Raw genomic sequence first — 25,991 nt, forward strand, 5'->3', positions numbered from 1 at the left:
AACCACTTCTCCAAACTCACAGTGGGATTCAGGAAGCAGTACGTAGAACAGCGTGAACTCCAAGTCTCCAAGTAGCAGCCCCTACACATTTGAGAAGTAAAACAGCAAAACGCAACGATAGTTCAGGGCTGGTTTGAGTTCCCCAAAAGGCAGAGTGTGGGCAAAGACCACAACAACCAACACAGGCGGCAATCAAGGCATACGGAAAGCCTGGAAGTCAGATGTCATTTTTCCTTATCAATCCCCATCTAACTTTAAGAGTTTAAAGTTCATTAAACTGTTACCTCTGGATTGTCTAGCAGAAGACAGCCCAGTTCATAGCAAGCGTATGGCTGAACGTATAAGTTGTTTTGACGGCACAGTTCATCTTTAGCAGCTCGCTGAAAAAACTGCAAAAAAACAAAAACAACACATTAAAACAGGCTGGTTGATCACTTAAAAATCCAGAAGCGTCTTTCAACATCAAGCACTACAAATTAGTCTAAGGCTAAAATATGAATGTATTAGTTTCCAGCGATGGAGAATCTTTAAGCTATGACCCAGAGGTTCCCACAGATAAAACCCTATGAAGGCAAAATTAGATTGCTTGGATTTTCACCAAGCAACATACTGATTGTTTCAAGAGATCTTTTTAACTTTAAATTGATGTTACAGTTCCTTCTTATATCTAACTTTTTTTTTCAGAGATAAATTAATCTGGATTATTTAAAATATGTTTGAGAGAGCGAGATAAAAAGATTTAAGGTCAGCAATAGCTCTTTCGCCTATGCGAATTCCATTAAATAGTAAAGAAAAAAGCTGCACCTACAGATCAAAGCCTAGAGCAATGGCAAAATTATACTTTGATATATGCTAGTAATCAATCCTCAGTGTCTTAATAGCTCTGGAGCCAGATCAGGCCAACTTATGCCTTCAAAATGTAATTCTCCAAATTATTTTTAAAAGCTCAGTTTTCTTTCTTGGACAACAAAATCCAGCAGAGCTCAAGAATTTCTCCATTTTCCTTCCCGGCTTCCCTTGACTCTTACTACCACAAGTCACTTGAGCTGTAGTGATTAGCTGTTTACTTTTACGACACAATAAATCTAATGAGCGAGGCCAACGTGGAAGGTTTGAAGAGCATGTGCCTTGTCACCCTGGAATCTGCACAGCAGAATGATCAATAGCACTGAGAACTAATGGTTTACTTAGCGCTTTTACTCAACAATATTTACAGAAGAGCTCATAAAATAGGACTCATGGGGAAATTTATCATTTAAAAAATAAATAAAAAAAAAAACACTTACCTGAACAGCATCTTGAAAATTTCCCAAGCATTTGTGTATGGCACCAAGAAGCAGATTCCTCAAACCAACAGCAGATGAATCATCAACATCCTGACAAGCTTAATAAAAAGATAAAATAAAATAAGTAACAACAACAAAACAACGAAATGGACTGAAATTCCTCCTTAGGTAAGTGTGGCTTACCTTTAGTCTGATGACTAAAATTTAATTGGAAAGAAGAGCTCCTAGGAAAGCTAGTGACATCATACACAACATGATAACTTGGTTTCTTTTAACTATAACATATTTTGTAACAATCCCACCAAGCAGTCCACCACTCATGAGATTGGGAAAGATCCAATGGAAGGAAAAGGTAAGAAACAATCAATTCTGTTTCATGTTACAGGTGACTGGGCTGTCCCAGGTATCAGAGGCAAAATACCCCGTCCAAATTGTAACGTGGCCAGTACAAAAATAACATGCACACAAGCGAGACATAAAGCTGTTTTGTTCGGAACTGAAGCCAAACGCCAGACCAAAGTGTGTCCTGGATCTAAAATGCCAGGCCGGGCTCTTTTGGCATCGCTCCTCCCAGTGCTGACGAGGGGACAGGGCTGTGGGGGTGCAGAGCCGAGGGCAGCCGGAGCCGTGGCCGAGCGGGGCGCCCTTCCTGGGAGGAGCTCGGCCCGCCACACGTAGCAACCTGCTCTGCTGCATTAGGCTCCGGCTTGTCCAAACTCTTTGGTTCCCGCTCTGCTGCATCGAGGCTCGTTCCGTGGGAAGCACTTGCATCCATCTGCACCAGCTTTTCCAGAGACACCCTAGTCTGCATCACTCGTCATCCCATCAAGGGGCGCTGAGCTGCAACGCCTGGGAGCAGCACAGCTGCTCCAGCGCCACCCTTGGCCTCATCTAATTAATCCTGCCCGATTCCAACAGGCTCTGCATTCCAAACAGGGTTAATCCACAACCCAAATCAACCACCTACACACAACTGACAGTTGGCTGCATTAAGTATTTGCATGTTACATAACACTGTCAATTCTTTCACTTCTATTAAAGTCCCAAGTTACTTGGCATTTTACTTACAAAAGGCACAGCACTTGGAGACAAATTAATTCCTGCAATTCAGAGCTGTATTTTTCAGTTATCTTCTAGTCCCAAGGAAAAGCTTTGGAAAAAACCCTCAGGGTATATCTCAATTGTTCAAGAAAAGGGAAAAAAAAAAAAAAAAAAAAAAAGGAAAACAAAACATCCTGCCATAACCTCCTAGTTCTTGAGATATGTATCTTCGGAGCTGCAATAAGATTCTCACTGCACAGAACACCCTCAAGCATCACCGATGCAGACACTTCTGGCTGAGTGCAGTGCCTTACAGGAGGCACACTTCTGAATTTTCACCAACAATATTGGTATCTGTTTCACATAAAGATGGGCATCACCAGCTGGAAGCTGGTAAAAAAGCTCTCAGCTGTTTCTGAGTGTGTGCACATACTCTTTGCTACCACTGAAGCAGACTACTCTGAAGCCAAGAGACACGCATACAAAAAGCATCCTGAAATCTATTTTTAATCAAAGCAAATTAATTTTAAAGCCTTCACCACTATCTTCCAGGACTCGAAAAACAAGTTAAATGAATGAAATATCTTTAATTAAAAAAAAAAATCCATAGCTGGTCTTGATGCTAGACTTTTAGACTAGGCAGTTTTCTAGCCTAATAGCACGTACAATCCCCAGAATTTCACAATAACACAAGTAATGAAGCATGTTAGTGGTAGATATTTTGGGAGGGTTATTTTCTAAAGGAGCAGGGAATAATTTGAGGCTGTTTGCAGCCTGCAAACAAGACTGATCACTAGAGATAAGGATAGTAAAAATGATAAGCACCTTGCAACCATAACCTTCATTTGACAGATCTCATTCGAAGATTCTGGAGACTGAGAAAGAGGCAGGTCTCAGCTGTCCCTTTCACCATTAAGGCAGTCACAGCAACCAACAAGAATCCTTACCAACTCATGAGAAACCTCGAAAGATGCATTTCTGCTAAATTATGTATGCCATTTATATTTATTGATTCTATTGTATTTTGTAGCTAGATTTAAATGAGTTTTCTTTAGTGACTCTGAACAATGGCTACCAAAAATGGTCAAGTTTTAAGCCAGATCTTACCAGAATCAGGTTTCCCTTTGCTACACAGCCTATTTTATGCATGTAGATAGGCTTAAGTATTCATGCTACTGCAATCGACTGGTTTGCACAACAGAAGAAAAAAAAATCAAAAATTTCACCAAAAACAAACAACAGCAACAAAACCCAAGGAGCTCTATCATACCTTGGCTCATATGTTGAAGGTTGGAGAGGGAACAGTTTGGAAGGGCTTTCCATAAGTACAACACTTCGATGGATGCCAAGACACAGAGCTCTTTGGTTGGCATTTGTTTTCTAAACCTATCTGCCTGAAATATAGGGAAGAAGGAAGTGGAATATTCATCATCTGTACCTTTACAAGGAACATAAAATACTCACAAATAACGTATCACAAATAGTAATTCTAACTTTTCCGGAAAGCATCCAAAATTTTATAAAAATAAAGTCAGTGGTAATTTAATTTACCTTACAGATTTCAGGACTAAAAACCAAAATCTTTCAATTAATTCAAATGTTTACATATTTCACAACCTCAAATACAGAAGAGCTGGATAAATATGCTCAGCAGCATCTGCAAAATCAACTGTTGGTATTGCCTAGAGAACTCTTAGCTCCCCAAAATATTAAAGCTTTAAAAAACACAACAAGATAAAAGTGAGTAATATATGCAAAGCTAGAACAAAAAGTTCTGAAATAACTACAGCAAAATGTATTTTTAATCTATAACAAGTACTTAGGTTAAGTTGAAAAGCAAATGGCTTTTCACATACTCTTTGTTTGTTCCTTAAAATACACAGCACTTGTTTTTCCACCTGAATCTTTCTCTCTAATTCTACAGAAGCAATATAGAAGAAAACACTTTGTATAAAAATAAACGCTGGTAGAGAATACAACATAATTGCGAAGTGTAATTATTGTACTAAAACAATTCAGTCTCAGTTAAATCAAACCTTTTTCACTGAAAATTGTTCAATTTGATTATTTTTTCTTTTGAAAAGCTTCTGCACTTCCTTGAAAACATTCTGAGCACCATGGACATCACCAGTGGCTCCTTGACACACTGTAACAACACAGGGGGGAAAAAAGGAAAAAAAAAAACAGAAAGAGGCAACTATTAGTGCTGGGACATAAACAGGAAAAATGAAGGTTAGCTTTCATAGTGCAGGGAAAAAAAACAGTGACTCCTGGAAGAGCAGGACAGGGAACTTGGCGAAAGTGCAAATTCCCGCTCCCCCATGCACCCTTTGTGAGCAGCAGCAAGTCCATCAATATTTTATTTCCTATTCACTAAAGACTAATATAGCTCAATCTCTGGGGTTTTATTATTTGCTGACAGTATGTTAGAACAGTTTGGCAACAGGTCATATAACAGCCATAGCAATGGAGACTGTATGCATGTTTTATATAGCTAAAATTATGGAAGTAACTTCTGACCCAGAGCTGTACAGGAAGGAAGCACTATGTACACAGGTAGCTCCCCCCAGATAAAACAAACTGTCTTGAAACATTACACACAGCTGCATTTATCACTTATCCAACCCCTTGAAATTACTAACCTGCTGTTAAATAAGCATAGTAGCACTGGGACCACCTGGATTCATTTTTAAGTCTTTCGAAAGATTCAAATGCATCTTTGAAATTCATCTCTATCATACTGCACCAGCCTAAAAATGAGACCAACAAAGTCATGAGAGAGCACGCACAGTAATTCGAGTCTGATGTAAACATTACTGAAACATAAGTTTTGTTATAGTGCTAGAGCTAGTTTAACAACTATGGCAATAGCTTGAAAAGTTAAAAACAATAAAAGCATAATTAATCACAAATATATTGAAAGTTTGGTTAAAATTTACTGAAAAAAATGCATTTGAGATCAACAAGGTGATCCAAACACTTAAAATATTTTATAAAATATTTTGTAGAATGCTGAAATTTACAAAGTTTCTATGCTTTGCTTTTAAACATTTTAAGGCATTTAAAGGCATAACATTATCTCTATGCTAAGCACCTGTAAGCAAATCAAGAACATTTGCTAGAAAGCATATGCTATTATTTGTTTCATTTTTGCCAATAATGTAAAGGAAATAAACAGAAATCTTTTCAAATTGTGAAGCTTCTTAGACTTGAACTCATTTTCAGCAAAGAAATGGCAATTCCACAGAAAAACCTGACTAATTCATCATTCATTTTAAACAGTCTTGTACAGAGGAATAGTTTGTCTTCTGTTCCACAATCTACTATATGATTTTGCATCAACTACTTGGGGAAAATTGTTTAAAAAATATGAAACTGTCAAATGCTACCCACTCCCAAACAAGAAGACAGGATTATTAACATAATTCAACCAATTAAGATGACAGCCAGTATCTTAAAGCTTCTTTTAAATCCTAATTAAGTTAAGTTAGCCTATTAACTGCTAGCCAAAACTCAAAAGTGAATTACTTATAACACAAAGATATCCAATTTACCTATTTCATATAAGCAGACATGTTGAATCTCCCTTTGGTCTGTTGCAAGTTCCAAAGCAGTATGAAATGAGGTCAAGGCACTATTGATTTGACACTAGCAAACATGGAAGGAGGGGAAAAAAAAAAAGTCACATTTCTTAAATCAAATTCAAATTATCCAACACACTTAAGAAAATACTGCTGTTAATAGATATTAAAAATTATATAGGAAAAAATATGCCACACATTAGGCAGCCTTTAGCTTAATTTAGATGGAAGACGCACAGCTTCCTATGGAGAGAAAAGCCTCCAAGTTCAGCTCGGATTCTAGACTAAGGTGAACTACAAACCACCACACTGATAGCAGTTTGAAGGGGAAGCAACAACATTCGCTTACATATCAGCTCCAAGGTCCAACTCCAACAGCTTCCCTTCCAGAGAAGACCCTTCCAGGCCTGTTCACTTTTGAAGAGGAGTATGAGCCAATAGTGACAAAGCTGATCTGTTGAGACCTTAGTCTTTGCAGTGGTGGGCAGAGGAGTTTGGACTAAATGATCACCAACAGTCCCCTCCAACCTCAACCATTCTGTAATTCTGTGATTTCTAGTTTTCACAGACAAAGCACGATCTTACAAGACCTCTCTGTAACCACCTGCAGCTTGAGGCCTTATGCAAATCAACATTTAGTTAATTTATATAAATATATATCTCTCAATATGGCCTACAGTCCCATTAACAGTTTCTGTATTTATTCTCGCAAACATTAAATCAAGTAAATAATGCAATCAAACAAAATCTTTAAACCAGTCCCTGCCAGCTAAGCAAGTGAGTGAAAGAAATCCTTGAACAAGCAAAGCTGCCACCTATGCAAGCATAAATTTATCGTGAAAACCCTGCAAAAACCTACAACTTGTATCCTTAAGGCCACACACAAAACAGCTTTTCTTAAGCCTGGCTGAGAGCTCTACAGCAATTTAGCTTGATTTTCTTCTTTGTCTCACTAGAGAACACTGTTTAAGCTGTTAAGAAGCTATCGCACAATAAATCACACGTGCTGCATCAAGACAGTGCAACTGCCAAAGGAAACCATAGCAATAATCACATAAACACTGCACATTCAGATAAAAAAGTGATGAGTAGCTTAAGGGGCCCGAGCAGCATACAGCTATTTACTTTTGCAGTAGCACCTTCTACCCACAGCTCATTAATAAAAATGCCACCGCCGCTGCTTCGCTTCCTGGAAAGTAACTCGTACAAGCCTGGTTTTACAGAAGTTCAGCGCAAGCACCAAGGTCAAGTTCTAAGCTAAGAAGTTTCAAAATTCAGTAAAATTGCATTCAGAATGCTTCAGAGAAAAATGCAGAAAAAGTCTAACACTTGTTCCTCGAAACATTCTCTAACTTTTAAACGACGACAACAACAACAAAAAGTGCCATATAGCCCTTTTGTGCAGGGTATGCTCCTCTGCACAATGACCGGTGGCAACAGCATCATTTTCTCACAGTGCCGTCCACCAAATCCTGGCCATCACAGGAAACACGGAACACCTCAACACACGTGACTCCTTAGCTGATATTCCATAATCCTTCTCTGTAACCTCATATGTCTTCCAAGTGCTTTGAGATCTTCCAAAGTTTTCCTTAATCAAGCTCAGTAAATGTTTTAGAATCATTCCTTGATAATTAAAGTTTAAATCATACCCGAGGACTGTGACAATGTGCTGGAATATGAATTTCTACTTGGTGTTAATCCTTAAAATAAGTGCATTACTATGTAAGGATTCAGAGAATAAAGTGAAGGAATTATAAACGGCCAAGAATTGCCAAATACAACTTTTTAGAAACCTCTACAGTTTGCAAATTTGCATTTATAATTCCTTCAACTGCCAGCACTCAAGCCTTTCTCTGACATTATACAAAGGCAAAAAAAAAAAAGAAAAAAAAAGGATGAATGCATAAAACATGTAATATAAAGAACTACATAAAGAGGATTATTAAATCTGAAATCAAGAAATGTAATGTTATGATTCTTATATTAGCAACAGTGAAAAAGCACACCAAAAATACCAACTAAGTAACTGTAAAGTCTCCTAAGTCAAAATGTTTCCCCACAGAGCTGTTCTGAAACCTAGACAGTCTTTTATTCTCAACCAGCTCTATACATTCGTGAAGCTTTTAGATTTATGCTCAGAATTAAGGGGAAACACAGAAAAAAGTATATAAAGTTAGAGGGGGAGACAGTGTACATTGGAAGGACACTACACAAAAATTAAAGCCTTCAGAGCTCTATTTTATAGCTTTATTTTATACATGTGTTTTCAACTACATTTATATTCATTATGCATAGTTATTGCTAAAGAACATGAACTTTTCCACAAGAACTTCTGCAACGTTCAGCTAAATGGAACACATGTATGAACAAACTTTAATGGCTGTAAAACATTCACCCTGAGCAAAGATCAACCCTTCCCAGGTCGTGACAGTCAGCTTGCACCAGGGTAGCTCCCTAGAGGTATCACTGCAACAGCATGTTCCAAAGAGGATTTGTACTGGAACCGTAAAATATAAAAATAACTAAGTCACGAAAAGATGCCAGTAAAACCTGACCTGCCACAGAAAGTAATTTGGAAAAGCTGCCCTCATGTCCTGTTACTGTCTCCATCAAAGACAGTATGTTTCTTTCAAATGAGAATTGGCTGCAAAACCAAACACAGAATAAGTGTCACTACAAGATAATGATTAGTGCTTGCAATTACGATATTGAGGTGAACGGCTTGAACATACTGTTTCTGTTTTTTGTTGTTGTTGTTAACATAAACGTTCTAGAAATATACTGATCTGACAAAAGCAGCAGCTAGAAGCAGAGCTGTCTGAAGCACTTGTCACCATTTCAGATTATCGCAGATTCTCAGACGAAAAAACAGAAAACACAAAACTGCTGCAGTTATTGAAAAGTATCACTCTTATTCAAAACAATTTCAGGGAACACGCTCTGTCTGCTTGGGTCAGACCTCACTACAGCAACAGAAAAAAGTCCTGTTTGACCTCTTAAAGGCAAAAGCAATTGCTCGAGGAAATTACTGAAGATCATTAGCTGTACAAAGCAGAAAATGAAAGGGGGAAGATAAATGTTATGTACTCAACTGATTGAATATTCAGATTTTAGCTTCAGAAGCAAAACTGAAATAGCTATTTATACCACAAGAAATTCTTAAGTGACCAAAAGTACTTCCTTTCAGCACAGAGCTGCAAAAAATCAAGTGGCAGAAAAAGAATTTCAAAGTGTTATTAACTCAGATCCAAGTAATGGAAAAGCTGATTTGGCACACAAACTTGAAACCAGGAAGACCTTAATCCTTTCTTCTTACTTATCCCTCCATATATCTATATCCTTAGCCACAATTTGCCAAGTTTGTTCACATCAGCAAAACATAAAATACCAAGCAAAAATAAAGTATCAGTCAGAAGGATGAAAACGTGCAGTACCTCTAATCGCTGTATCCTTCCCTTGAAGAACATGAACAGAGAAGAATTTGGATAAGCAGATTCTTTTTTTGCAAGAATTTCTTTTGCCTCTTTCAATCCTGCCTTGTTATCACTGCCATCGAGAGCAAAAAAGGGACGAACAACTGTGTGGTACCACAACAAAGCTAATCTACAAGAAACAGAAGAATAAAGATTATAGCTCATAAGCAAACGTTTAAGAGGTTTATACTCTGGACAGGCAAATTTTACAGTGGCTCTGCAAAACAAAGCAGGGTACGAATCTTTCCTTTCACATTATCATAATACATTGATGTATTCCTAAACTGCACCTGAGCACACAATCCAATGCACAGTGCCCAAAGTTCAACCCAGCTCACAGAATCAATTCATCAGATAAATTCAGTATTTAAAAGTCTACATTTTTTTTAAAAAAAAGAACTGCAGTAAAACTTTTAAAAAATCATTTTTTAAAAAAGGACTACTATCAACACACAACATCCATGTAAAACATCTGATTTTCATATCAGAAATACATCTGATGTTCCGAATGGCAGACGTCTCACTCCTGCAAAGAAGAGCAAAGCACTAAAACATCCAAGGCTGGCTGAAGGAGGGAAGACTCCAAAATAATGGCATTCCCATTTCCGCAGAAGGGGAAAGAAGGAAATCAGCAGGCACATTTAATCTTAAGCCTGTTTAACCAATTTGGAATCTGATTCTTCTCTTCACACAGAGGAGATTTTAGCCCCTCTGCAGTCAATGTTTCCGAAGTGGCACTGCGAAGACTTGACTGTAGATGCATAATAAAAGTATTAATTTGTGGAGACCAGTAAATGGAGCCTCCATAAATGGGTTTAAATTAAGTCTGTCTTACCCTTTACTCAATAAAAGGACCAGAATGCAGTATGAAAGCTTGGGAAAAAGAGTACACAAAGAATGCTCCTCTAAAAAGATCAAAAAGACTGTGTAAGGGATCACTCCAGTATTCTTAGATACCAAAATTAAAAATAAACTGAAAAAGATCATTGGATGATAATAAGGAGAAACAACTAAGTGACGTCAATTACTCCCATGACATTCTTCTCCATGAAAGGCTATATTATTTAACAACTCATAGGTAAATTTATTGAGCCCTCATGAGATGCTCTTTTCTACTCTATTGGCGTATGAATTACTAGAGACATTACAATAGCAGGGACTGAGGAATAGAGCACAACTCTCACACAAACCCAAAAGACATCTCAATAACCAATTACAGTATTACAGGTTTTGTACACTACCAACGGATGAATTTGATAAACCGTGGCACGTTGAACAAAAGTTACACGTTTATTTTACCTGCTGCTGTTTTCTTTAAAACAACATGACTTTTTCGGTTCTGATTTTTCCCATTCACTTACTTTCAGTACTAAGTTATCTACCAAAGCATTTCAATATAGCTACTCACGTAGCTAAAGGGGCCTTCATGTCCTTACTTTCACTTGCATACATCAGTGAGGAAAGCCCCTGTAGGCGGTCTCCAGGAAAACCCAGCAGGTTGATGATTTTGAGCAGGTTTGGGGGCACCATGGATATGCAAAGATGAAAAAGTCCATATCCAAAGCTAACAGCACCTTTCAGTCTGTTTAGCGAATCCTCCGTTACACCTTCTGCAGCAATATGATTATCATTTGCAGCATCAGAAGTCAAGGAGTCCTGAGTTGTTTTCTTCTGATAAATTTCCTGAAGTGTATTAATGTCCATATAGCACTTATTGTAAATTTTCCAGGCTTTTCGGAGGATCCACCCACCTTTTATGTATGCTAAAGATCAAGGGAAAACAAACAAACAAAAACAAACACAAACATGTCAAGGACATGTTTCTGAAGTGTAGCATAGTATTGCACAAATCCTAGGATGCACTCTCATTTGCATACAATTAACCCATGCCATAAAGAATTTTGTAACAATAGCCACTTCTATCATATTGGGCATCACAAGCTTAAGTGCAGGTATGCAGGTATGCAGCACAAAGCTATTTTTCTTCTCCTGTGTGGCAACAGAGAAACCAAAGCAACTGAAGGCTGAATTCACTCCACAACAGAGCAAGGATGAAATGACTGCCTGGCAAACAGAGAGAAGCAAAAGTGAATGTTACGCTTAAGTCAAATATTGTTAAAAGAATGTGGATGGGAAAAGATTCCTTTGAGGTGGACAGCAAGATCTTCCACAGCTAGTCTGTGTAAAAAACCCACGATACTGAATACAATGTTTCATATTAAAAACAAACAAATAAATAAGAGGCAAAGGCAAAATAAAGAACCCATAAATTTCACATTTTTAATACGTTCAGATACTTAACTGCCTCAATTTCAAATGCAAGCTGGGTACCAAAATTTCCATAAAAATCCGAGTTTGAATATCGTAAGCTGGTTTAACCAAGATCTATATTTACAAAGGAATGCACAAAAAGTACCTTAAAGTTGTCAAAATAAAAGAGCATGACATCAAAAGATGAAGGGATGTCCAATTTGCCTGTATATGCAGCAGTCACCGTGGTTATGGCACCTCTTTGGACAAGCATGAAAATGGTAATCAGAAAGTAAACGAGCAATATAATTGCAGATTAATTGTAAAATGCAGACAACAGCATTTTGTGCTACAGCCTTGAGAGTTAGGAACTAGAGTAATAAAGCTACACGGATGAAAAATAAAAAAGGTTAAAAAGTGCGGATATTAGCAACAGTGTTCTAAACAGATCACAAATTTATAAAGACCAGTGTCACGACAAGAACTCGAAAATAAACATATGTGCTGTGTTTAAAAAAAAAAAAAGGCAAAAACTACAAAATTTGTATTCTCAGTTGTGGCGGAAGGGTTAAACTTGCTGCCAACATGAGCTAAAGCTATTTAAAAAATTAATAGCAAATGCAACGGAGCATTCAGCTACCAGTTGTAATAAAAAATGCAAACCCCTGCCATGTTTCATCTTTTGTATAAAGCTAACGTTACTTAAATTTGCAGCAATTAGGTCACTTTTCAGCTCCACAAAGTATTTTAGAGTTATGTGGTTCACCACAAGACGAATGCTCATACAACCACGTAAGGCAATGCAACAGACAAATAATAAGCAAAAACACACTTCTTTTTTTAATCCTACAGAGAATCGTGATAAAGCTATTGCTCTACATCCATGAGGGTGGAGAAAAAAAATCTATAATGTGTTTAATGCCCACCATGCTATTAAAAAATCCTGTAAGAAAGCAGTTTGTGCACTCTTATATGCTTCTTGCCAAAGTGCCCCAGGAAGAAAATCAAATAAATAAATAAATATTTTTTTTCTTCCCATCCTCTTCTCAGGAAAATCTGCCTCTGAAGAACGCACTTATTTGAAATGACACTCATTTCAACGATCTGGTTGTTATTTCTGTGCAGAAATGTGATCATAAAACCAATATGTTTATACAGAATCAGAAAGGCAAGACGGTCGAAAAATTTACTAAAATAACAGACCCAACAGTTCAGCAAAACGGTGCCACAATGGCTGCAACTAACAATCACAGAGGTGGCCTTCAACCTCTTGAAAATCTTAACTAAAGATTTTAAGCATGTTTTTACTCAGGAGAGAAACCCAGATATGCTGCACGTTCTGCGGTACTCCGCTAACCACTTTAGCTCTCTGAGCAGCAGACAAGAAAAACGAGGACAGACACCACTCTCTGTAGCTGCTTTGAAACCTGTAATGCAGCACCAGCAGCACATATACTGAAATGATGAAAGAAGAGGAGAAGAGAAAAAAACAAACAAACAACTGAATGAAAACCCAGAGCTGAGAAAAAGGAATCCCCACCTGCTTCTACACTGATACAGCAACAAAAACTCACTCCCTGAGTTTCTGTTAACTAAAACCAAGTGCATTCCTTATGTCCTAGCTTAGGAGAAAGCAAGGCTGCATATCAAAGGCCTTTGGTCAAAGATCTTAGCATTATTTTCATAATTTGAGTATTACTTCCCTGGTTCCTTCTAGCTGATGAGAGGGATTTTCACTGACAATCTGCTCTGACCGCTTCTCTTGGTCTTTGTTAATACTAGCACTACTTGGGAACATGCTTCTGTAGCGCCTGACCTTGACTACTTTTTAGATAAACTAAGATTGAAGAATGCTCTAGATTATGCAAGAGAACCAGTAACACAAGAGAAACTTTAAAAAGCAGCTCTGAGCCAAGACAGGGTGGTTTGTCTTCCATAAATCACCATTAACCTCTTTGGTCATCTCAGTGTGGCCTTGCATGCCAGAGAACAGGAACAGATTCGGCTCATCCACCTTCAACACATCTCCAAGTGGCCACCACACCCCCCTAGGAGGAACCAGGCTTCAGCTGCTGCTATCTTTTTTTTTTTTAATCTTGCAGGCCATGTGAGGTACTAATGCTACCCATCTTTGTACCACTCCTACAGTGCCTCTGTGGGAACATGAAAAGAATTCCAACCGAAGAACCACCAGCTGAATATGGTTATTGGAGTGCAAAAAGTGGAAAGCTGTGATTTATAGCAATCCACCTTATGGTTCTCCTGTGTACAGAGGTAGAACAATACTGCTGCAAGCACAAGGATCTTGGAAAACCTATCCCTTGTTTCAAATGGAAATGATTTTTTTTCTTACAAAAGAATCATCTTTACTGATACTAACCATCATTGTGGCAGTTTACTATCAAGCTTTACTACACAAAAAACATGCAAAAACAACAAACACTAAAGCCATAGCACACCTGATAATTCCTGTTTTACAAATGACAGCACAGCCAAGTAGACTTGACAGTCAGCTACAATTATTTGTCTTTGCAGTCGATCAATCATGGATACAGCGGATTTTCGTCCATCGACCTGTATGAAACACACAAAGCAAAGGGAAAAGAAGTTATTTTAATATCAAACTGAAATATTTGGTGCAACATTTAATACAGATGAATTACTATATTTTTCCACTGTGACCACTGGTATTTTTAATTTCCAACAAATATTGCTTTGCCCTAAAGTGGCTGAAAAATTTTTATGAAAATATTACCAAAAAGAACACCAGTTCTCTGACAGCACGTCAAACAAGTTCCTACTTCCTAAGCACAGAAACCTTATATATGTGCTGCCAGCTTGCTTTAAGATTCTGCAAACACTCTGACACATTTGAATATCATATCATATTTGAATATCATATTAATATATTCATCAAATATGAAGCAAATGTGTTAGGAAGAACACAAGAAGGACCATATGGCAAGTGGCAGGAAAAACACGGTGCCTCTTAAGAGCATGCAATTAAGTATGTCATGTCATTTCATGAATGTTCTACACTTTCTATCAAATACACTAAACGGCAAGGAGAAACAGTTTTTCAGTCATCTGCCGTAGAGCTCCTGGGCTACACTGGGAAAAGCACTCAGCACTTTTATGCAGCTACTGTTTTGACTATTTCCTTGTCTGCATCTGTTATTCTTCATTGATTATTTAGAAGGAATTTCTAATAGAGGAAGAAAAATTCCCTAGGAATTTGCCTGGCACATAGCACAACGGAGTCTCATGAGTTCTGAACATTACTACAGCATAAATAAATTAAAATGACCCTAATTAGCCAGATTTCAGAATTTTTTTAATTTTTGATTAATTCTAATAGATTACTAATTTGTATCAAAACCATCTACTGTTTTAGAATAGCAATTGCCTGAATCTGTCTTATTATAGACAGAATATAAAGTTCAGAAATTTAAGCAAAATGTTCTACTGGAGTTAGTTTCTAATCACAACTGTTCTGCACATACCAAAGTCATCTAGTCAAAACACCAAGAGGGCAGAAAGAAGATTTTCCAAAATATTTTTTCGAATACACGATTCCATATTTCACAAATAATGCTCTTACGTTCTTTTTAATTTTATTTTTGATCGTTTCAATAACTCCAGCTTCTTCACTTTCACAAAGCTTTTCCGTAGCCTTTAAGTCATCACATGCCAGTTGCATTTTCTCCTCTTCAAATGTCATCATGGCATTCTTCAAAAAATAGAATATAAATTTGAATGACAAAAATCATAAACAAACATAAACCTCTTATCCTTACAAAAGCTACAGGAAAGAGATTTTCAAATAAGTTTGGCAATAAAATTGTTACTTTTTAAAATTTAATACATACACACACAGCATTACACATACTTCTACAAAGAAAAACAAAAACAGTGATTTAAGAATGCCTTTCCAAAATATCAAGACTCAAATCAGAGCATATTAACTAAGTCCCATCCTCTTCTCTTAACACAATATGCAAACTGAATTCACTGTCACTTTACACACACACACAAAAAAAAAATCCGTTTGTTGTGATTGCAAGGCATGATTTACATCTGTGCAGACACTACTTTTATTTAATACTTCAGCATAGGTAATAGGCCTGCAAAATGAGGAACAATTAACTGCTACTGCACTGTAAGAAACAGCATGCAGAATTTCCACACGTTTGAAGAAAGCAAACGCATCGGACTCCAAGTGCCACTGAACCCATGTAGAAAGAATTTTAGAAGGAGCAACTTTTTCCCCCTGCTGCCTTGCTTTATTTAACAGCACGTGTGAACGAGCCCAGCAGAGCGGCGAAGCAGAGGCTGCTCCAGACACAGTGCTGCCCTGCTCAGCACAGCCATGCGGGGCACCCTCCTTCCCTCCCCCTCCTCCTCTTCCTCCTCCTCGTCCTGCCCTGGCTTACAGCAAGCGCCTGCTTCCCAACCAGCGCGCCTGCCTGCACCACGCGGCCTAAGCGCGCCAGAACGGGTGCCATTTAACTTACACCTGCCAAATTCTAGCGCATATGATATACTGAATTATGGCTTTAAGGAGGATATTACCATAGAGAACTTCTGGTGCAACATAAGATTAAGCAGCAACAGTCAGAACGAGATCTGAATATTTTCCCTGTACCCTTTTTTTTCCTTCTTTTGGGAGGGAGGGAGGAAGAGGGGTAATTACAAGACTTCTTCATTTTTGCTATGAAAGCATTTGAAAGAAATAACATGTTTTCATTATGACTCTTTAATCAGTCAATATTCTCAGTTCTCATACACTCACAAAGGCAGCAGCATAAATGAACCTAAGATTAAGAACCCTCTTCCTGTCGTATTACTGAGGAATACTAACAGCTATTTAGAAAAAGGTATTTATAAGTGTTAATCTAATGCCATATCTACTGATCATTTAGGAAAGAACTCTTATGGCTCTTTTAATGGAAGACAGCTATTTCATATACTTAAGAAGCTGAATCACAGAGCCTTTGTTTCCTGTTTAAACCACATGAGCAAACGTGTTTTATTTAACAATGATTTGCTTTTTAGCTGCATCTAAAACTTTGAAAAAAAAGTCTCACAAAACAAACTAAGTGTATCCACCACTGTGAGCACATTCATGAACAGAGATTAACTATAAGAGAAAAGATATATACTCTCTGCATCTACTCACCAAAAAACTGACAAAACTGGCTCCAAAACTCATTAACGGGCTCTGGTTTCTGTCAAAAGAACAAAATGCAGTTAACTATATTGGCACATAACACAAATATTCTATTACTTGATATCAAATCATGATCATACACCTGCAAATAAACTCTCTTTTTTAATATCATGTTACAAATTACTGTATCACTCTACAAAATAAGCATCATCATTTTCACTACGACCTAAATAAACCTTTACAAAAAATTAAGTTTTCAAGCATTAAGCAGTAGATATTTTAAGAAAAAAATATTGCCAATAAAATCAAAACTGCAGGACTTCAGGATCAAAACTGCAGGATTTCAAAATCCATTCATTCTGCTCTATCGTCACAATTCTAACCTACCAGACAAATGTTAACCAATTCTATCAGAAGATTCCCAGCTCCATTTCTATGGATTGAAGTTAATGTACCGAAAACTCATTAAAAAAGAAGATGGAAATATGAAATCACTTTTTATGATTGCAGATATTTCCAAAAGACTGAAATCCTTTTGGGCTTGTTGGACCAAAAACGTAAGCAGCCAAAATCATGGGAATACATGGGACAAGTTTCAAGGTTCGAGGGTATTGCAGGCACACAGACCATCAAGCTGTAGTCAATTCAGACACAACACACTAAAAAAAGCTGTTTTCAGGATTTCACTGCATCTGCTGTTCAGCTTTAGGAAATCTCTGACTCACAGTTTATATACTATTACAGGAATAATGCTAAAGTATGTTCTGCACTATAGAAGAAAAAATAATATCTAAACACTAACATCTTTTCTGGGTTTTATGAAAAGGTTACATTTACAGTGTAAGCAGCATATCACTATAATACGGTACTTACGGTGCTTCTAACTTAATTCTGCAAGGACCAGATTAAAGAAGATTTTAAACAGGGTCAAGCATTTGAAAAAAAAATGGAAAAAGTGATATATTGTTTATTACAAAACACATTTCCACCAGTAAAACTATGCAGACGATTCTTTTCCAAATGTCATTATTAGTATCCCCTCCACTTTCTCACTTTGCGATTTAGCATACACACACAATAAGAGAGGAAAGGAAAAAGAAAAAAAAAGAAATAAGAAAGAGTACATTAAAAAAGGTAAATTAGACCCAAAAATCTTTCGCTTATCTACACTGCTCTTTTCAAGACATATATATGAAGCTTATTTTTTCATTATTGTTTCCAAAGAAAGACAAGATAACTATTTTCCTCTTTGCTGGCAGGCATAAAAGAAAAGCTATCAGTAGGAGCTTCCACTACTTGGCACCTGGAGCGTTCTCTACCCTGTGTCACAAAGACAGGTAGAAACTTTCCACACGAGCCTTTTTTTTGCTTCAAAGAGATGTCAAAGTAGTCCTTATTTAGCATCAATGTTTCACAATGAAATCTGTTCAGAAGAGAGAATTTCCCTGACTTTGACGAGGGTGGAAGACTATTTTTCCAAGTGAGTTATAAGTAATCAACCATGACAATCTTCAAATGAACCAGAATCAAAAAAGTACAAGACACAATAAATACCTAATAAAGCTTGCACTATTCAACATTCAAAGTATATTCTAAAGACTTGTATCAAGTTTCTATCCACAATAAGAAAACATTACTTGTTAAAACTCTGTAAAACAGGATCCAAGATTTTGGGGTTATTTTAAGTACGTGCATTAACAAGTCAAATATGCTTAGCAACATATAGATTTCTTCACAGAGAAGCAAGCATCCAGACATTCCTTATGGCTTTGCAAGACAGATATCAGTTTTATCAGCAAAACTGAATTTGTATTTAAGTTTTGTGGAATTACAGAACAAGTAGTAAAAATTATGCATATGAAAGTATTTTAGATTCTAGGACTTCTTTTTCCTCACTTTCCATCTATTAATAAAAGGATTCTTCTACTACAGAAACAGGTAAGCTGGTAAAGCTCCAAAAAAATGAAACATATTAGTGATAGAGGTAAAGTGATTCCCCACCTATGGGACTAATATTTTCAAGCAGAGTAACTGTCATATTTGGGAGACCCCTAAAAAGAAATAACTAAGAATGAAATAATCTTGCATTCAACAGCTCAACATATACATTAATTTGGACATGGCAGACAAGCATCAATTTACGGAATGTATTTTTCTTTCTCTCCCGAAATTAAAACCTGTTCTTTAGAGCATACATTAAACCGTGAAGGTATCAACATTTAAATAAACATATTGAAAGCCTGGAGATTTCTTTTTGCTAATATTTTAATATTTTGTTAAAGACAGATGGCTAGTCACAGTTGGGTCAACTGTTTTTCCATCCCCAAAGATAAAGAATCTTTCACTGCTTGCAATAACCATTTAGCTAAGTATAAACACTGAGAAGTTTTTTCCACAAATATTTATCTTAAGTCACTTGCCAAAATGGTTTGTCTGTTTGCATTTTGATACCCCCATCTTGATTGCGTTTGCAGTTCGTCTCCTGTCACAGACGAAACAAAACCCCAGATCCTTGAGAGCCACATTGCTCTATGCTGCGGTTATCACTAGCTATAATACACCAGGTGGGATGTTACAGATTGAGTGACTGAACATTAAAAAGGACTTCCTATAAAAAGCCTTCTCATTAAGCACATATGGACTGCTTTGTCACCATGAAGTAACAAAACACCACGTTCAATGTTATCTGGGAAATGCTTTTATTAAGATCGAGTCTGGCAACAAAAACACAAAACCTCTGCTCCCTCAGCACTTTTGGATGTCTTATCAATAAATGAATTAAGGTATGCTTCTACCATATTCTGTGCAGTGACTAGGTAGAAGCTATAGCTTGATGGAAAAAATCACTTCTTAGTGTAATTTTAGCATTTAAATATCTATTTTAAACACCAACTGCATTTATTGCTCAAGCTTTGTGAAGAGTACATAAAACGATAAAATAGCTCAGTGTTACCTTCTCAAGAGCTGTAAAGTTTGCAATGACATAGTATAGGCTCCATCAGTAACACCACAGCATGACTAATACTGAAAGCAAGTTTCTGAACACCACACTTCCATGATGTACCCCTCCACTCAAGTTCGTTATCAATGTTTGCAGAAATGACTGTCAGCATCAGACATGATTCTGCATCTTCTGCCAGAATCCAAGAAGTTAAGACACCTCCTATCTATACAGGCAGCACTTGAGGTATCACTAACAGGGAAACAGTGGCCACATTGATGCTGGCAGGACTGAGGCTATTGAGCACAGATGAACCTTGGGACACCACACTTCCCAAGTTACCTTCACCACTTCAAAGTAATAGCCTCGAAAAAAGGATTTAAAAATGATTTTTAATTAGCTCAAAGATAAAGAAAAGCTTAGCGCAAAGGCCGTAAAAGTCCTAAACTGTCGCCACTGAATTTACACTCTCTCTAACAAATCTAGTCTAACATTTAATCATGAGGCTTGTACCATCAATTTGCTTAACTATTGTCCTCAATACCTTCATGAATGGGGTGCTAACAAGCAATACAAGCAACTTAAAACCAGCTAGACCTTAAAAATATCAAACCATTAAAAGTATGGTTTTATAGCTGCATTGTCCTCTCCAGATATGTCTCAAAATGATTTGCATTTTGTCCAGCAAATTGGCAGACACAAGATATTTTAATAAAAAAAAGTATTCTATTAATACAAATTCTACATTATACCACAATAAAAAAAAATCTAGAAAATGAAATTATGTATAACTATATTTAAGTTATATCCTTAAGTACTCTGCAGTAGAACCTGTGTGCCTTTGAGCTCTTCCAGTTTTCCCAGCTGTATAAATCAGCGTTATGTGAGACATTGCTTCTCCCAGCAAACCCTGACTAATTCACCTCATTTCATGGCTTATCTTTAAGATGATCGTTTATTTTCAGAAGAAACATTTGCCAAGCCCCATTTTCATGCATGATGATAACATCCAGGAGTCTTAAACTTTGGTTTAATAAAGCTGGGATAACACAGCCTTATTTTAATTATTAAAAACCAGAACTGAAGCACATCAGAAGAAAAATCAATTACTTCTCCTTTTTCCTTTCTCCATTTTCATGATAATATTTTGTTTCAAAAATACATAAGCTTCAGAAGCTACTAAAGCCTAGCTCAGGTTTATCAAAATAGTGTAATTAACCCACCATTTCCCCCCACCCCATTTTCCAGGCACTGCCACTTCAGCAACATTCCAGTCATCATGCAGATTGTGATGCTCAAGTTGAAACAAAACAAGTTATTTTTCTCCAAAGTGGGAGAGTAAAACATAATGAAAATTAAGAGCTTGCTCAACTTCACAGATAAACATCAAAATAGATACCAAGTATCTTAGAACTAGCAAACACATATTTAAAGTGTTAAGGGATTTATTGAAAACACATAAAAATCTTTTCATCATTATTCAATAGAATGTTCAAGAATTCTAAGAATTCTAAGCATGATTTCTGAGGATACAAACCTAAGGCACCTCTATACTGCTAAACATTTCACCCAGTACTGACGTGCAAAATTCCTAATACAATATAAACATATTCAAGAATCACAGTATTAAGATACATTTTAATGGAAAACCTCTAATGTCAGAGGTGGTTTACAGACTCTAACTCACTCAAATTTGTTTTGACTGTTGAATGAATTCTAAACGTATACCACTATAACACTATGAATACCCAACCATTAAAAAAGTATATAGTTCTATGGCTCTTTTTACTTGATTTTGTTCTGCTCTTTCCTAAATTACCAGCAGATTGTTTAGCTGTAACTTCAGGCTGTTAAGTTTAGATGCACGACAAGATAAAACAGTGAGAATTAGCAAATACTGGAAAGCATTTCAAATTGCATCTGTACTTTGAAAAGCATTTATAGACCCAAGACATAACCTAATTATAGTTTAGCCCCTGATCTGTACTAACTGCGCAATTGCACCCTCTTAAAATTCACACCAACTACAAATTTGATCAAAATCTTTCTCCAGTGTAGGCTCAACTACCCTGACTGAAATTAGGGCAGGACTAATTACAGCAGCATAACTGATATCACGTAGCTTATTGACACTTCTAAGCCCCAAAAATATAGTAAAACAAAGCACACCTATGCCATATCAAAAGCTTAATTTCTGGTCTTAAGAGTCCTTTGCCAAGCTCCGTAAATGAGATTTTGTAACAGCGATTAGACTGCCCATTCATGGGCCATAGGCTACCTGCTGGTCTTAATGTCCACCTTACATTCCTGTTACGATTCAAGTATAAGGTGAGGTAGCAGATGAAAGTAAGTACTTTGTACCACAGGCACCATTTTTGCTTTGGAATGGTTCAAGCACTCTCCGAAATGGATTTTCTGTCCCATCACTGAAGCTTGCAAGGTAGTAAATACAGTAATATAGTATGCATGGTACAATAGTAAGCATGGTAAATAAGTGTACTTGTGTATGATGCACATGCTGCTTCCTCTAGTTTGTCATTCTTCTCCACATTTTCCTCTCCCATAGCAGATCATAGGGCATGTTTTAGACGCTGACTCCATTCTCTAGCCTTTACATTTTTTTGTCATAGAATCATGTCTTCTCAGCATCCTCTTATTTTCTTCTTCAGAGACAAGCTTACTATATACATCTCACTTCTCCACTTTGCACCACTTCTCCTTATTTGCACACAAGCAAAAATTTTAATTAAGTCTTCTGAGAAGAATCATTCATGCAGAGAGTGAAACATCTCCCTGTCAGGAAATGGAAGGGCTGCTGGATTCCTTAAAAAATATCATTCCCAGTCTTACCTGGATGCTTTGTATTGTGAGTCAATATCCAGCTAAATAAATACAATTTTTTGATTATATTTGACACTATTTCATATCTGCCTATCCAGAGGAAGCTTTCAACCATTTTGATTTGCAAATGGTGTTAAAAACTGAAGAATCAGCAAAAACAAAGAAGTGTCTTTTGACAGTTTCTTCTTTTCCTAATTACATTTTCAGTTGCAGTAGCAGTTCAAAAGTCCATGAAGCTAGAAAGAAAAGAGAGCGCACACCAGCTCCTTGGCTTTTTCAATAGTATCAGAGATAAGTGTCAGGGCAGTCCACAAAAATGATATCCCACAGGCTGATTCTCGGCCCCATTTCCAATACCTACATTCTAGGTATGTAGAATTTCTCTCTCAGTTTGCAAAGGTACTCAAAATTTAAACTAGTCGAAAATAAGACAACTTTAGTGTTGTTTAAAGAGAACAGAAGGATTGACATCTGTGAAGTTGGAGTACGAGTTAAATTCCATAGTGACCTGACAAAAACAAAAGACAACGGTGGGGTCCGTTGCAAATTTATGAACTTATTTTATCAGTTTGTGTTTGATTTAGGAACAGAAGGTTGTCATTACAAATACATTGAGTATCTAGACTTCTTCAAAAAACAAAGCTCAGGCATATGCTGATGTTATTGCAGTTGATTTTTCAGACCCTGATAACAAACTGCACTTGACATTAGACTAACACAAAACAAGGCAGAAGTCTCACCTGACAAAACACTAGCTGGTTTGCAGCAATAGTCAATGCAGTTGCAACTACTTGCGTGACCTGACACATAACAGACCCATTCAACGGCCTTCTTGAGGTTTTGAACAGATACCTACACACTCTGAACCCTATGAGACAGTCACCTCCGCCCAGCACAGAAACGATGGCTCTACAGCCAGTCAGTTCCGTGTTCCACCACTCTTCAAAAGCATGACTATACTGTTATGGTTATACCTATTCAAAAAAAAAAAAAAGTTGCCATTTCCATCCTAGTTTCCTCAAGAACTGAATTACAACCACTTTGTAGACTGATTTTGAGCTCCTAAGTCAGTCTTTTGGAAGACATAGAATGCAGAGCAGCGAAGAGAAGCAGATTCAACCAACTTTGGAAAAACGGTTGTCATTAGGCTCATCAAATTGCCCATTTTCCCATAAAGACAGCAGGATAGATTTGAATTTAGTTTTTCACAAAATAGCTCAAGGTGCCATATGAAAAAGAAAACAAACAAACAAAAAAAGGAAATGAAATAAGTAATAAAAAAGCAGAAGTACAATGACAGTTTCTAAGAAGCAATTTTAACATCTCAAATGAAATGACTAATCAAACTTAAGTTTTGATGCATAAATGAGTTTCCAAATGATCTTTAAAGTCTTAAACGATTTCTGTAAGAAAATGATCCTTTGTTCCTCCCTTCATTTCCAAGAATCATTTGATGACTATTAAACTTCTGAAGCAGAGCTGAACTACCTGCCCAGGCAGTGATCTATAATTAACACTTTCTGTAACAGAGGTCACAGTTCAAGCACACAGAGATACAAGCACACTCATTTATGACTGTATGCAAAAAATAAAAAAATAAAAATAATGAAAAAAATGATAGTGTTTCTTTAGTCCTTTTAGGGAAGAACACATACCAGACAAGCATTAAACAGAAAACTACTTGGAGGAGGTGGAATATGTGGCGCAGGAAGAGGGAACTGAACTTGCCACACATTTCTCTAAAGTCCTAATTAGGCACAGTTAAACAAACTTTTCTATATCCTCTCCATGAGATTTTAAACATACAGCTAACATGCAACTCAAAGGTATACTAGTGGTCAGCAAGAAGACCCCTTTATTGATTTAAGGATGGCCTAGGCAGACTTTCGCATATTAAAGAAAAACAAAACAAAACTGTCTACCCTAAGACAATGATTATCAATCTGTGCTTTGTAAAACCACTCAATCCAATGAAGGAATTAAGAGCCACTACTCACGGACAGCATTTGAAGGCCAACATTAAATAGTGCACTGAACGTAAAGATACCTCTGGATTAAAAACTAAAAAGGAACAAGAACATACACGAGGAAAAAGAGTTTGATATGAAGGTTAGATATGAAAACTGAAAAAAAAAAAAAACCCACAACCTTGAGCTGCAAAGCTTCTAAATACCCATGAGGACAATTTGCATAAATTAAGATTCCTATTTTCCAAATGCAACTTAGGGTGTGAACAGTGATATCAATTCCCAGCATTCCTATACAAGATGACCTATTACTCCAATACAAGCACTGCGTACTTTGACCACCTAGGCTACTTCACAGTAGTGAGGGAAAGCAGTGGCATAGCAGCCAACGGGGGAGGGAAGGAAACCACAGTAAGTGCTCCTTAAACCAACACTTCACAAACAGCTAGGTTACGTCCCGCCTTGCCCGATGCCCAGGGCTGCTGAGGACTCCCACGGGCGGAGGAAGGACACGGGCGCGCGGTTCCCGCGTGCAGGGGCGCGGGCAGCGCAGTCACGACCGGACTCGCCACCTGCGCTGCCCCCGCTGCCTCAGCATGGCCCAGCAGAGACCTGGCGCTGCCCAGCGCAGAACGACCACACCGAACGGCGCGGTTCGTTCAACAGCATCCTATGACATTAAGAGAGCAGAAGCAAGATTTTATTTTTAATGCCCACCCTCCCGCTATACCCCCAAACATCCTATTTGTTCCAGGCTTCCCCGCTCGCGAATAAAAACGCGAGCGCATCGCGCGCACGTCGCCTGCAAAGCCCTATTTTAGAGCCAGCGAGATGCTTCGCAGCCGTGCAGACAACAGCGCCGTATGCCCATGAATTATTTAGCGCAAATGCGCAACGACGACGACGGCTCCGCTCGCGGGGAAGGCCCCGGCGCTCCCCACAAGAAGCCACGGGGCAAAGCGGCCGTTAGCGGCGGCCGAGCAACGGCCAGATCCGCCCTCCCCACGGCCTCCCTGAGCGGCAGGAGTCGGCGCCTACCGGTACTTCTTGAAGAGCTGGTCGGACTCGCGGAAGCCGTTGTTGAGCAGCATGTTGATGCCGGCCAGCGCCAGCTCCGCATCCTCCACGGGCAGCGGCGCCTCGCCGTCCTCCCGCCGCGCCGCCGGCTGCTCCGAGCCGGCCATGGCGCTCAGGGGGCCACCGGCACCACCAGCCGCCTCGCCCGGCTCTGCCCTCACCGCCGAGGGAGGGAGGGAGGGAGGCGACAGCCCCCGCGCCGCCTCGCGCTGCCCCCGACCGCGCCGGCGCCCGCCCCGCGCCGCCGCCGCCTCCTCCCTCCGCAGCGCGCACGCGCCGCCTGCGCGCATGCGCGGGGCTGGAGGCGCGCGCCCCGCGCCGCGAGGCCGGGGGAGCAACGGCCGCGAGGGCGGCGGTTGGG

At 38.2% G+C, this 25,991-nt stretch overlaps 1 protein-coding gene across 2 annotated transcripts in view; it reads right to left on the reverse strand.

The window, feature by feature from the left end:
* Positions 1-25,754, reverse strand: part of TTC39C (tetratricopeptide repeat domain 39C) — a 28,429-nt gene extending 2,675 nt beyond the window's left edge. The window contains exons 1-13 of one of the 2 annotated variants that reach the window (XM_088526654.1): positions 25,592-25,754; positions 16,814-16,862; positions 15,236-15,364; positions 14,094-14,208; positions 10,821-11,147; positions 10,220-10,289; positions 9,346-9,514; positions 5,882-5,975; positions 4,970-5,077; positions 4,364-4,473; positions 3,598-3,721; positions 1,287-1,384; positions 285-389 (exon numbers count right to left, since the gene is read on the reverse strand). In XM_088526654.1, coding sequence (XP_088382780.1) covers positions 285-389; positions 1,287-1,384; positions 3,598-3,721; positions 4,364-4,473; positions 4,970-5,077; positions 5,882-5,975; positions 9,346-9,514; positions 10,220-10,289; positions 10,821-11,147; positions 14,094-14,208; positions 15,236-15,364; positions 16,814-16,862; positions 25,592-25,737 — 1,644 coding nt within the window. In that variant the 5' untranslated portion in view covers positions 25,738-25,754. Of the gene's footprint in view, positions 1-284; positions 390-1,286; positions 1,385-3,597; positions 3,722-4,363; positions 4,474-4,969; positions 5,078-5,881; positions 5,976-9,345; positions 9,515-10,219; positions 10,290-10,792; positions 11,148-14,093; positions 14,209-15,235; positions 15,365-16,813; positions 16,863-25,591 lie in introns of both variants that reach the window. The other variant, XM_088526656.1, reaches the window with a different exon arrangement.
* Between the last annotated feature and the right edge of the window lie 237 nt (positions 25,755-25,991).

This window comes from Tinamus guttatus, unplaced genomic scaffold (genome assembly GCF_059628265.1).
Source record: "Tinamus guttatus ecotype Peru unplaced genomic scaffold, ASM5962826v1 Tinamus_guttatus_pri_ptg000249l, whole genome shotgun sequence".
NCBI classification, from domain to species: Eukaryota; Metazoa; Chordata; class Aves; order Tinamiformes; family Tinamidae; genus Tinamus; species Tinamus guttatus.